At 38.4% G+C, this 14,479-nt stretch overlaps 1 protein-coding gene across 1 annotated transcript in view; it reads left to right on the top strand.

Annotated features, from left to right (window-relative positions):
- The first annotated feature begins 1,449 nt into the window (after window positions 1-1,449).
- LOC139725174 (uncharacterized) overlaps window positions 1,450-14,479 on the top strand; it is a 163,989-nt gene continuing 150,959 nt past the window's right edge. The window contains exon 1 of the mRNA XM_071636267.1: window positions 1,450-1,681. Within this exon, the coding sequence (XP_071492368.1) occupies window positions 1,477-1,681 (205 nt within the window). The 5' untranslated portion in view covers window positions 1,450-1,476. The remainder of the gene's footprint in view (window positions 1,682-14,479) is intronic.

Genomic DNA, 14,479 nt, shown 5'->3' with positions numbered 1-14,479 from the left:
GCCATAGCGACATTTCTAGTTTGTTATTGTAGAAGAAATACAGAAATAAGCCAAACCAAACCAAAAAGACAGCATCATCACCAGGCTTCAAATTCTGATGTTTTGTTACAAAGTGATCAGCCATTTATTTCTGAAAGGATACTTTGTAGGGCTGGCATTCCTAGTTGTCAATACCACGGCAATCCCTGGTACCTCTTGCTGTATGTGAGATCCTATACAAAGACTCCTGAGATGAAGCAGGTTTAATTCTTTCAAGGTGTGGAGTAACATAAGAATTGCGTTCATGCCTCAATAAATGGAGCTCATCACTAGTTTACTTTGAATAGATGTTTTGACCATCATAAACATGCCAAAGTCACTGGAACCCCCCTCACCAAAAAGACACAGTTCATTGACAAGTTGATTCCATTGTTATCATGTGGTTAGTTTGCATGAGTGCAAAGGACTGTAGCTCCACATCACACATGTGCATAAGACCTGCATGACCTGCACTGGGGAGTGCATGAAACTGACTGCCAAGAAAGTGACACAAAATCAATACCGAAATTCTCTGAAAAATAAGGAATGGTGACATGGAAAATAATCCACAGGTATCACTGAATCTAATCAAAACAGCTGATCCAAAATTGATAATCCAATGTCTGAACAGTTGAAAAACTAAGACATTCTAGAGCAAAAATGGGCGAGACTGGTAGCAGCAAGACAGCGCCCTCACTATTGACAGTGAAACAGTGCCAAATAGTATAAAAAATATATGAAGCTCTGCATTATTTCTTTGTTACTCACCTGAGTCAAAGACTCCATTGAGGCATTGCACTCATTCATTGTCTCATTTTCTTCTTGAAAACTCCAGAATGGATTTTTACTAAACTTGGCAGTGAGCATCCCAAGGGTGATAGAATCTCAATTCTATAAAAGTCCCATTTACCTTTGGGAGAAGTGATTTGAAAATTTTCAAGATATCACTTTTGATGCATATGTGTAGGTCAGTTGTATCACAATCACAGTTGTATGTAGGTCAGTTGTATCACAAGACAGCTTACCATATCAAAATTTTTGCAATAAAGTGTAAAATATAAGGAGATATCACCATTTTTCTCCTTAAACCATAACTGTAGACGGTTTAGTCTGGAAAAATTTTTATTATAACTATTGTTCACATTTTATATATTTAACAATACTCAACATCAATTATACTAGTTCAAATTTTACATTGGTTGTTTCTATCCCTAACTTACATTTTAAAACTATTTTGAAGCACTAATGCTGGGTTTCTATTTCATCTGCAAATGGCAAATTATGCCTTGAAAATGTACACCATGGCCCTCTCTCTGGTTTGGTATGTTCTTCTTAGATAATTGTCTGCAAGAATGTGAAATTTAAACTTGTGACACTCAGGTTAGCACTAGACCCCCTAAGTCTCTTGTCTTTTTTTAATGCAAAGGTTGCAACAGGACCCCAGGAGAGCAAAAGGTAATGATTGTCAGCTATCCCAACTACTGTCGCCATCATGCCAACCTGAAGCGCATCGACAAGAAGGGGGACCGATGGCACAACAATACACTCCTGAAGGCTTTGGGCCTTTTGCTTATGCCTCACCCTGATGCAAAGCTTCTCTTCTGTCGAAGTGAATTTGACCACCCCACCCTCGAGGATGATGAGCGCCTTGGTGAATACACAGGTTAGTGATACCAGTTTATTCCCATAAAGCCCGGGGGGGGGGGGGGGCACATTGTGCCCCCTATATAACTTCTTTATTACCTCCGCCAAGGGAGGAGGTTATGTTTTCATCGGTGTTTGCTTGTTGGTTTGTCTGTGAGCAAAATAACTAAAAAAGTTGTGAATGGATTTAGATGAAACTAACGGGAAAGGTTGAGAATGACACAAGTAACAGATGATTAAATTTTGGTAGTGATCTGGGCCCCGTTTTATCAAGATAAAGTTAGCGTTGATTGTGAAATCAATGCTAACTTTATCCAACTTGAAGTCCGCTATAACTTTAAATCAACTGTAAGTTTCCTTTTTACGAAGAGACTTGATAGTCGATTATAGTTATAGCTCATCACCATGACTTAATTATTGATTTAGTCAAAACAAGAAACACAGGACGAGGCTGGTTTCAGGTACTGTCTGCTTAAAAACAATACAATACATAAAGCAAAACAAACAACAAAATCAGGAATGTATTGTTTGCCACATAACAAAGCCACGGAAGCATAGTCTGCCTGTGCGCCGCAGTATGATTAGCGCTACAATGCAACAGAACCGCAAAATATGCAGTTGTTTTACGTTGTATTCATTAAAGTAGGTCGATAGATCTAGCTCATCTCGAGCTCAACGAAAATCTGCGTACGTGCGGACCGTAATTAAAGATCCCGCACACTGCACTACGTAGGATCTCAGTATTAAAATCTAACGTTATGCAGTACTCTCCACATAATCGGGTAGGCTCGGGCAGAGCGTTTCTTACCCGATTAAGTGGAGTACCCGATTAACAGAAGAACACTCTCATTCACAATTGACACACACAATGTGTATTTACCATGCATTGTACACTGTACCAAACACCTACACTGTATGCTTAACACACGTGTTTGCACGGCACATTATACATCCCTTTCGTGTGGCAAGTCGCTACGTGTACATGTGTTTTCATGTTTAATCACTCCCCAAATGATCGGTCTTCTTTAAGCAGGGAATGCGATTAGCAGTGGAAAATTTGACATGCATGATTTCTTAAAGTGCTATATCTGTGATAAAATGTGGGTAGAAATTAGATTAAAAGAAAATTGTTTACCCATTTATGCGGAGAGGCAACCCGATTATCAGGTAATTTTAATGTGCATTGGAACTTGATGAGTCCTAACATTCGGTTGGCTTTCAGGGTGGCATTAGAAATATGTGTGTTTTCCAGGAGAGTTTGGATGTGAGAGTGAGGCCTAGTTATGGGTATATGTTGACAGACTCTAAGACATCTTCACCAAGGTGATACATGTGCCTAATGATGTTTAGACGATGAGATTTTCGCATGAGATGGCACTCGCTGATGTTGAATTTCATTTGCCACTTTGTTGCCCATGAGTATAACATATCAAGGTCCTTCTGTAATGCTATGCAGTCCTCAGTTGTTGTAACTGGCCGATGAGGCAATCATCAGCAAACAAGCATATGGGTGATTGGATGGAGTCTACAATATCGTTTATAAATGTGAGGAAGAGCAGAGGCCCAAGAACTGTGCCTTGAGGCACACCTGAACAGACGTCAGTCTTCGCTGAGGCCTCACCATCCACAACTCATTGTGACCACTTGTTGAGAAAATTCTCGAACCACTTCAGCAAGGAGCCCCGTATACCATAGTGATGGAGTTTCAAGAGCAGCCTCTGGTTCGGGACGTGGTCAAATGCCTTTGAGAAGTAGGAGGAGTACCGCTTTTCCAAGGCTGTACAGCAGGGAGTACAGGGGGCATGGACTTGATGGGAAGGGGTTGAGCAAAGAAAGGTGTCATGGAATGACCTCAGGTCAATGTCCTCTAGAGCTTTGCACTTCATGATCTGGGCCCCGTTTTATCGTGAGATAAATTTAACATTAAGTCAAGATAATCTATGATTAACCTCTCAAATCGAATCTAAGTTCACTTAATCTATGATTAACTTCCAAATCAACTTCAAGTCCGTTTAATCAAGAGACCCAGAGTTGGAAACAACTTTAACTTCCTCCCAAATCAACATACAAGTTTTCTCAACCACTCCAAATCCATGATAACTTTATAGTTGATAAAATATTAACTTTAAGGAGAGACAGTCTAGGTAGACTCAATTGTAAGGCAATTTACAGAAGAAAGATGACTGTCACACTTTCCTAGTCTATCTAGGGTCTTGTCACAAATATTTGTCTGTTAACTGCTCACTTTCTCTAACATTTAGTTGCGTTTCTTTCGTGTAATTATGGTCTTTTCCTTGCATGAAATTCACGATCGTCACACATGACTTACGCGACTGCTGCACGCAAACACACTAGACAGCAGTCTTAATCCCAGCCTGCGTGCCCGGCGCCTCGGCCCACCCGCCCGCCAATCAAGCCATCGCCAGCAAGCAACCAAGGGCAAGTAACCGAGTATTAAACTAGAACCGCGTCTGTGTGCAATGCATATTCAGTATCTTGCCAAAAACCCCATATACGAGGAAACCAGTGATTTATTCAGTATCTTGCAAAAAAACCCATATGCGAGGAAACCAGTGATTTCTGACGTGCATAGGCCTACGGAGAGCTAGTTCGTCAATAGATACTAATTAAGAGTTTAGTAGGCCTTTACAGAAAATAGAGTTTAATTCTATAGCACCTAGTAGGCCCTACGACAGTAAGAGCTAACCATAGGCCCTTACCAGTGTATAGGCCTAACATTAGGCCGAAGTAATGTTACAGCGAGTCGTTTGTACTTACCGTAACACTGCAGACTAGAGCGTCTACTAGGTCTAACAGAATTTCGACATGAAGACTCGCGATCGATTCTTTACAAAGCCGTTCTGCGCTGTAGAGGAGGTAAAAACAAGCTACTGTAGTCACCACACTCTCACAAGTTTCCATAATCCTACACGTAAACACGCAAGACTTGAAACAATGCATACACGACCTTCACCTTAGACAGTCAGTTACTGTATGTTTCCATGTCAATGAATACTGTTATAAACTTAGATTTACTGAGATCCTACGTAGTGCAGTGTGTATGTGCGGGATCTTTACGGTACGCGCGTACGCAGATTTTCGTTGAGCTCGAGATGTGCTAGATCTATCGACCTACTTTCGTCAATACAACGCAAAACAACGCAAAACAACTGCATATTTTGCGGTTCTGTTGCAAACATACTGGTAATTCAGCGGCTGTAGCGCTATATACTGCGGCGCACTAGCAGACCACACTTCCGTGGCTGTGTTATGTGGCTAGCAATACATTCGTAATTTTGTTGTTTGTTTTGCTTTATGTATTGTATTTTTTTAAGCAGACAGTACCACAAACCAGCCTCGTCCTGTATTTTTGTTTTGACTAAATCAATAATTAAGTCATGATGATCAGCTATACCTATAATCACTATTACGTTTCTTTGTAAGACGGAAACTTAAAGTTGATTTAAAGTTATAGGAGACTTTAAGTTGATCAAAGTTATTGTCGATTTCACAATCGACGCTAACTTCATCTTGATAAAACGGGGCTGGTTTCCCAACACATGCTCAAAATCTCCCGGATTCTTACATTTTTGAAGGTTATAGTGTAAACTTCCATCATTGCCCTTTGCCCCTAAAATAAAGAATTTACGTTCTCCCGTCCCGCAAGTTTTTTTTTTAATCAATTGCCAATTTGACGAGGAAATTGATGTACTGATCATTCTTCTAATGTATATTGTGAGCACCAATACAGTCACGTACCTACTGTCGTATTATCCTGTTCAAATATACCATCTTCTAATTGGTTTGCAATGTTCAAGAGTAATCGCTAACTTCAGTTTATGGGTTGAAAGAACAGATTTTCTCCCATAGAAAAGCACATGAGATGCACATTGCTAGTGAGTAATCTTCCATAGGTTAATACATTGTGAGCTTGGTCTGAAGTAAGTAGCTTATTCAAGGCGCCTGTACGTTCATTTGCTGCTTTTCCGTATGTTGAACCAACACCACCAAAGATCTTGTACAGTTGGTGTCTGTAGGATCTTTGCCAACACGTGAAAGCATGTGCATGTGTTTACGTTCCATCAATTGCAATCCAGTGACTGCTGCTTTGTACGCATATGGGTACTGCATTGCTGTGTGCAAATTACTATGGGCAATTCCATGGGAATGTGGACATGGCACTAAAATTTCAAGTTTATCATATTGAGAATTAGAGAGAATTATAGAGAATTACTCATTATGTATTACCCATATATTGAAGTTAAAGAAACTCAAAGAATTATATCAATCGGTCATATATTTCCTGAGAAACAGCTACAAATGTTGAAGACAATTTTTCAGTCATCCAAATTGCTAAAATTCGTGCTTAACTTAGTATACATTTTTTTGATAGAAAAATTCTGCTAGCACTTCAATTAGTTTATTTTAAAGAAGCAAATTGGTTCTAATCCATTCTCTCATGAGGAAATTTCTATGCCACCTTCAAAAAATTTTAATCACCACATGAAAGTTCAGCCCTTGAGCCATGTATTAACGCGAGTTACCAAAACAAGAAATATTTTTCATTCTGAAGGAAGCAGTGGAGGTAATTTGTTTGGAATCATAATTTTCTAAATTCATCACACCCTGATACTATACACAGGATGTTGACTTGAATAAACGCTGTCATCACATTAAAAAATTTCAACGAAAAATGTAACGCGAGTTACCATGTAATGCGAGTTACTGGCATGTAACACGAGTTACTGACTATAAACACAAGTTTCCACCAACATATATTAAAGCAAATTTTAACCCTTAAAGGGGATTGCTAGTGACCGATCAGTGGGAATCAGTGGGAATACTGAGGGATGATTGTTCCAATCCTTGTGGGATTCATTTAAGAGTACATTATATATCTACTGTTGTGTGAAAATGATTTGCTTCAGAACGGTCTCATGTTCAAGTAATGTGCAGATTAATGCCCCTTCACTGACCAGGCACGCTAACCTGGAAACATTAAACTGCACATTACTTGAATATGAGACCATTCTGAAGCAAATAATTTTCACACAACAATAGATATATAATGTACTCTTAAATGAATCCCACAAGGATTGGAACAATCATCCTCCAAAATTCCCACTGATTCCCACTGATCAGTTACTAGCCATCCCCTTTAAAGCCAAAACATAGTTCTGGTATGCCTGCAGAAGTCATCAAATTTCGCTTCCAAATGTGAACGTATGCCTAGGAAATGTGCGGAATAACGCTGTAAAATAACAAGATATTCGATGAGTAACGACGAAAATGCCAAATATTAACCAAAAAGGTTCAGTCTCAGAACTTACCCGAACAGGGTCAGGCTAAACTCGGACTCGGGGATAACTCGGCCTCGCTTTGACGGCGGGCTGAGTTGTATTGGTTGTCCCTAGGCCCTCTGGATTGTACAGTGTTGTACTATGGGAGCGGCCTGTATAAACTACATTGTAGCGCTTCGCGTTCTGGCCACTCGCAGTAATGGTCCGAGTTGTTACAACGCGCGCATCAAGAACCTCTTTGGCGCGCATGCAAAATTAGTGTGTGCCCATCAAGCACCTCTAAAAACAATCAAAGACGCTTGATAAACAACAACAAAAACTTCAAAGACCGCGCGTCTCAGCAACTGAGGTGATGTGCGTATGGGCGTGAGGACCGCTCGCTGTCCATTTGTTTTGTACAGGATTAGTACACACTTTCCTGTCTGTTCAGTTAGGCCTCGTTTGGTATTATACAGTAGAATATGGCGATCACGAACTGCGTGTAAATTGTCTGAAATAGGGTCGAGTTTTCCCTGAGACCGAGTTAGTCTGGAGCCTTCTGGAATAAAAGTTGGTTTTCCGACTTTTGTTATTTTTCTCAAAATACTCCAAAATGACTCATCATTCTGGCAAACCGCGTCAGCCAGGTAAGTTTCTTTGTAGACTCTTTCGATATATTGCAAGCAAATATGTAATGGTGCCAGACGGGTTCTCAAGCCCTTACCAGAACTTTGTTTTCACTTTAATTGAGCTAGAAAACAATCAGTGTTATACACACTATGCTGGACTGAAATAAAGGAGGGCAGCCTAGTTCTGTGATTGTATAATGTTACTAGCATCAAAGCCACTGAACACATGCCACATTCCAGAGTCTAGCCAGGCTTTCACTGCATGTGTACATGTATCCAGCAGTGATTGAGAACATAAAATTTATCTTTGGAATTGAATTTCCTGAATCAGTATTACAGAATTTTTATAACAGAATGCTATAAAGTAGCAAGTGTTGGTTCTATCCTTATTCGGTGGTCTGGTGGAGATGATGCCTGTCCGGAGATCAGGAGGTTGTAGGTTCAAATCCTGCTCGAGTATGTATGCCCATGATTTTTTTGTCGAGCCCATCAGAGGTGTGGGGAGACTAAGGGATCGCCTGCAGAGTCTGTCCGTCCGTCGTCCGTCCGTCCGTCGTCTGTCCGTCGTCTGTCCGTAACGCTACAAAAACTTAAATAACTCTTTACTCTGAGCTTCAATTGCAATCAAACTTCAAGGGAATAGGGGTCATACAAAGTTTGACATTTTACCATCTATAAAGTTCACCTCAAGGTCAAAGCTCACAGGCAGGGGTCAACGAACTTTTAGAGCCCAATGTTAAGTTTTTATGGCGCGTTTCTATTATGGGTCATAACTTTTGATCCATAACTCCATTTGTGACTAAACTTGGATGATACATGTCCCTTATGGGGAGTGAATGATCACCACAAGGTCAAAGGTCACAAGCATTGGTCAACAAACTTTTAGAGCCCAATGTTAAGTTTTTTATGGCGCGTTTCTATTGTGGGTCATAACTTTTGATCCATAACTCCATTTGTGACTAAACTTGGATGGTAGATGTCCCTTGGGGAGTGGATGATCACTACAAAGTCAAAGGTCACAAGCAGGGGTCAACAAACTTTTAGAGCCCAATGTTAAGTTTTTATGGCACGTTTTTATTATAGGTCATAACTTTTGATCCATAGGTCCATTTGTGACTAAACTTGGATGGTAGATGTCCCTTGGGGAGTTGAAGGTCACCACAAGTTCAAAGGTCACAAGCATGGGTCAACAAACTTTTAGAACCCAATGTTAAGTTTTTATGCAGCGTTTCTATTATGGGTCATAACTTTTGATCCATAACTCCGTTTGTGACCAAACTTGGATGGTAGATGTCCCTTGGGGAGTGGATGGTCACCACAAGGTCAAAGATCACAGGCAGGGTCCGAAATTGGCAATGGTCCGCTGGCCATTGGCCACCCAAAATCATGTCGGACTAGCTAAAAATCATAAAATTCTGAAGTAACTAGTCCGTCTGGCTAGCCAAAATATTGCTTCAGTGTCAAAATTGATTCTAAGTGGTCCTCCTGGCTAGTTAAAAAAAAAAGTTAAGTGCGACCCCTGAGTCAGGCAGGGGTCAATAAACTTTAAGTACCCAATGTTAAGTTTTTACAGCATGTTTCTTTTTTGCCATAAATTTTTACCCTTTTATATCTTTTTTTCATCTGTTATATCCTATTCGCGTTCAATTTCTTGTACGCAAACAGGCGAGACACATTATGGCACTTGTCTTGTTTTATCATGGCTACTACTAAAACACTGATCATTTCAGTGCTTATTTACGTTGATGCAGGGCAATTTGTCAATCAGTTGCAATGAAAACATCTCGACGGAAGAATTTCATGAATTTGAATAATTACGCAGTACCCGCTGCATGCTATGAGGATTAGAACCAACACTTGCTGTCGGGCGGAAGTTCGGTGGTCTAGTAGAGATGACGCCTGTCAGGAGATCAGGAGGTGATAGGTTTGAATCATGCTCGAGAATGTACGCCCATGATTTTTTTAATCAGGGCTACTACTAAAATACTGATCAATTCAGTGCTTACAGCTGGGCAATTCCACGGTATGTAGGACACAGATGCCGAAAATTCAAAATGATATTTGTTTCAAGCACCATACATTTTCAGACAATACTTGAGTTGAAGTTTTAAGAATCATTATGTTTTTCAATAAAAGTGGCCATTTTGATTTTCAAAATGGCTGCCAAAATATGCCTATAACTCAATGGTAAGAAAGAGTGTATTGTCACATAATTTACCCTCTGTATAACCGCTTTATTAGTACTGTAAACAACAATCTTTTATATGCATGCAGTTACCAGACAAGTCTTTTACCACATGATAAAAAGAAAAAGCTGGTTGCTTTAAAGAATTTTATAAAAACTTTTAATTAGTTTGACAATGATGGATGTAACGTCAGTTACCAAAAACAAGGAAATTTTAACATTATTTATCAAAGAAAGTGAGCTGTATGATATAACTTAGGATTTCTAATGTATGCCCATATGCCTTCCTTTCAATACCAGAAAATAAGGATACTTGGCATACTGGGGAGTCAAATGAACACATCAAAATGTGTAACGTCAGTTACCGAAACGTCATATACCAGTATGTAACGTCAGTTACCATGACAGTAATTATAACTTAGGCAAATTTTTTGACTTTAGGCCATTTCAATACATCTGGGAAGTCAAAGGTTATCAACAAAGAGCAGCAATCCCTTTGATAGGGAATGATGTCATCACCATGGTACACTGTATGTCCATGGATACATTTTTCTTTTTGGTTCACTTTATCTTATTTATTTATTTATCATATTTTCTTTTGGGCGGGGGCTTGAGCTTTTGATTTTCGGTTCAGCACAAGTTCAAGGTTAAATCATCTGGAAGTTTAGGTTTACCACATGCAATAAAATGCACTCAAAGTACTATACAGTACTCACTGCCCTAGGGGATGATAAAGCTACCAAATTTGTAGGCCTAATCAATGATGTGGTTGCGTGGTAACCACCTTTTTCTGTTAAAAAGCTTGTGTACAGCTGTATACCAACAGTTTTATAATCTTTACTAATGACTACTTTTGCAAGCATTTTTCTTTTTTTTTTCTGGAAGCTTAGTGGAGTTTCTACCCCAAGGCAAATGCAGGAACAGATATATTTCTTCGCTTGCACTTAAATGTGTGGTTTAGTTAATATGGCACATCTTGAAATGGTACATAGATTAGCAGGCCTGACATAAGGCATGTACTGTCATTACTGTTTGAAACTAACACTGATGTTGCTCAACATTTAACACTGATGTTGCTCAAAGTGAGAGGTGATTCTAGGGTAAAATAAAAAACTGTTCATATTTGTTGATTACTTTATTTCATTCATGCAGGGACATTTTTGTAATACATGATAATTATGAACAGGAAGATTCGTTTATATTGATCTTAGAATTTATTTCGGTGCAAAGTCCTATTTCTTGGTATCTGGGATGTATTTGCAAGCCTTGATATACCAGTGAAAAGGAAAAAAAAACAATTCCATTCCTTCAAGCAAGGAATAAACAAATACAGTGATGCCCTTTTGACCAAGAAAGCATGTTTCTTCTTCACAGAAAAAATATTAAAAGTGTAACACTATTCATTTAAATCATTATTGATAATGGAGGTCATTTTTTTATTTGTGGCCCTAACAGTGCCTTGAGGGAGAAGGAGTAAAATAAAGAAAAGAAGAAAGAATATATCACAGTATATTTCATACATATTTATGAATATTTTTATTTGTATGTGGTTTTTCCCCATGACCTGAAAGATTTTTTTTTTCACACACAAAAAATCAGTGTTTTGTGTAGTACTGGAGGACATTATGGGTGGGGTACTCTAGATAGAAACTTTCCTCTTCATTAAAAAAAACCCCAACAACAACAACAAAAACAAAAACAAAAAACAACCCTAAGTTATGTCAATATTTATACTTGGAACTACTGAATCTAAATGGCTCTGTGTAATCATAACTGTTGAATAAGCATTCAATCTTCAGACAAATGTCAAGAAATATCCTCTGGTGCATTTACATTATTTTTGCTCAACTGTGCTATGGCATGGGGGGGGGGGAGCTTGCCCTCTAAGGGCCCCATCCCGTTTTTGTCTTTAGATTTTGCTTTAATTTGTTGCTAAGTAAATGCCTGGGATTGTTACTGGTATACTGCAGCAGTATAATAACCTGTTAAATAAATTAGTTCTTTGTAAACCTCATAGCAAAAGTATGTGTAACGTCAGTTACTGACATGTTTACCTTTAAGTTTTCATAAAACATAAAGAAAATGGACTTATGTTTCATTTCATTTGGGTATTTGTAATTGATGAACCAAGGTATGATTCCATATCAAACAAATCACTCTGAAAGGTCAGAATTATAGAATATCACAAAACTATTCCTAATCATGATTTTCCATGTGTAAACCCTATGGCAAATGTAAGCGTAACGTCAGTTACGTAACGTCAGTTACCGTCATGCCTTCACTGAAATTGGCATGATGCTAAAAGGAAATATCTAAAGTGCACATTATTTTGCACACCTGTTCCTAAGAACCTAGGTTTATTGCCATATTAAACACATAAAGTTTAGAAGTCAGGGACATAAGATATTTCCATTTAAATCTACACCATAATTTTCCATGTCCTTTTTCCGTAACGTCAGTTACCAACACATTTTCACTTGCTATGTGATAAGAAATGCAGTTTGAGAGAAAAACTTTCCACCTATTTCTTCATTCTCATGAACTCATTCATCAATGCTAATTACAAGCCCTGGGTGCTTTCATTCACAAAACTACAACACAAACAATTTTATGAAAATCCTTACGCGTAGCGTCAGTTACCGTGGAATTGCCCAGCTGTATTTACGTCAATGTAGGGCAATTTGTCTATCAGTTGCAAAGAAATGTACTTGTTTTCACTCCTCACAAAGATAAGATTTTAATTTTTGAAAGATTGTAAGCTTTTTTGTAAACTTGTAGATAGGGTTTGATACTTTTATGTTTTGTTAAAGATGTTCAACATTATTCATCTTTACACTCTGAAAATTACAATGTACTTATAAATCATCTGGGTATATATTCAAACATATTTAAGGTCTATATGAAGAGTGAAGCACTTACACACATTCTTCTCTATCAATTGGGTTTATTAGTAAGCTTAACATTTATTCATTTTACTATCTACAAAAATAAGCATCTCTCAAAATATTCAACACAAGATGCAGTGCCATCAGAACGGTTGTATGTCATCAGTTAATATGTCATGTTGTGTTCGTGGACATAATGTAACGCGAGTTACCGATATAAAGGCTTCCTACATTTTACCAGATCATTGTTACTCAACTTTGATAGTGTTAATTTGTGAGTCATAGCCCACTATCAATTCAAGGAAGGAAAACTTTTATCAAGATTATCTAGTATGAGGAGACTTTCTGAAAAGAGGCCTTTATAAGATTGACCATGTCCTTTTTGTGTAACGCGAGTTACCAAAATTAAATGATTCAAGAATCCAGATATGTTTGTCTTTATTTTTCTTTTTGGATTCATCTACAGTGCACTCCCGTTATAATGAAATGCTCGGGACCGGCAGTTTTCCTTCGTCATAACGAAATTTCGTTATAACCGAACAAATACAATATATAACGAAAACAAGGAAGCCACGCATATATGATATTCTGTTTGTTGAATACTCGTCATACACTGGAAAGCTATGTGAACAATAAAACAAATAGTTAATCTATTTCAGATTATTGTATTACAATAACGCAAGTTCCCCTTTGGGAACTGTGGGTGAGACGCCAAGCGAAGACACAGTGATATCACGCGTTTGCCCATGCAGAGATGCTGTAAATGCCTTTTTCCGCTACGTATTTTCAAAAGCAATCCACATTTCGTTATAACAGAGCACATTTCTTTTGTTTTTCTTTGTCAGTGGTGCTCAGAAAAAACTTCGTTATATCGAAAATTTCGCTATAACCATGTTCGTTATAAGCGAATTTTGTACCATAGACTTTAATGGCGATGATTTTGGGACCAGAAGTTTTACTTCGTTATAACAAAATTTCGTTATAACCGTGTTCGTTGTAACGGGAGTGCACTGTAGTTGGTGTATGTCTACTTAACCCATGATGAAAAAAGTAACTTGTAGATCCTAACAATAACAAAGATATTGGCACATTATCCCATAAATGTACCCATTATTTGTAACGCAAGTTACCGTGGAATTGCCCCTATAGGCTAAAGCTGGATAGGAGGAGGAACATGTGACCAAAGCAGAACTTTTGTTCACAGGATTTATATTGGAGCATAATCTTCCAATTGCTACCACAGACCATGCAGGACCCCTCTTCAAGAAGATGTTTCCGGATTCGAAAATTGCCAGCAAGTATAGTTGTGCTAGAAACAAAATTAGGCCTATTGCAGTATTACATGTAGGTGAGTTGTCCAAGCAAACTTCAAATTCTATAGCTGAGAAAGCAAGGTGAGGTCCATTTAGCCTAGCGACTCATGGCAGCAATGATGGGAAAGATGCATATTCCTGTTGATTTCACCAGTCTTTATAATGAAACTACAGGACAAGTAGAAGAGGGGCTGTCAAGTTTGGCAGCCTGTGAAAATGATTCTACTGGGGAAAACATCTTCATACTCTTGGACAATTAATGACAAGGAGCTGAAAGAAAAAGATATTCCTTGGGAAAACTAGCATTTCATGCTGATTGCCAATAACACATCAGCTAGGGAATGCTAGGTTAGCACAAAGGTGACAAATCTTTCATTCAGAAACAAAATACTGATTGCTATGTTGTCAGCTGTCCTTGTCACGTGATTCATAACACTGCAGAGAAAGGGAGCAAAGGGCTTTCACCGATTGCATTAGAAGAATTGTTAGTAGACATAATACTATCTCTGGAAAAGAGTAGTAAGCG

This window comes from Diadema antillarum, unplaced genomic scaffold (assembly GCF_040938485.1).
Source record: "Diadema antillarum isolate AM-2024a unplaced genomic scaffold, OU_Dant_1.0 seq00000020_RagTag, whole genome shotgun sequence".
Classification (NCBI taxonomy): domain Eukaryota; kingdom Metazoa; phylum Echinodermata; class Echinoidea; order Diadematoida; family Diadematidae; genus Diadema; species Diadema antillarum.
This window is presented reverse-complemented; position numbering and strand designations above follow the sequence as displayed.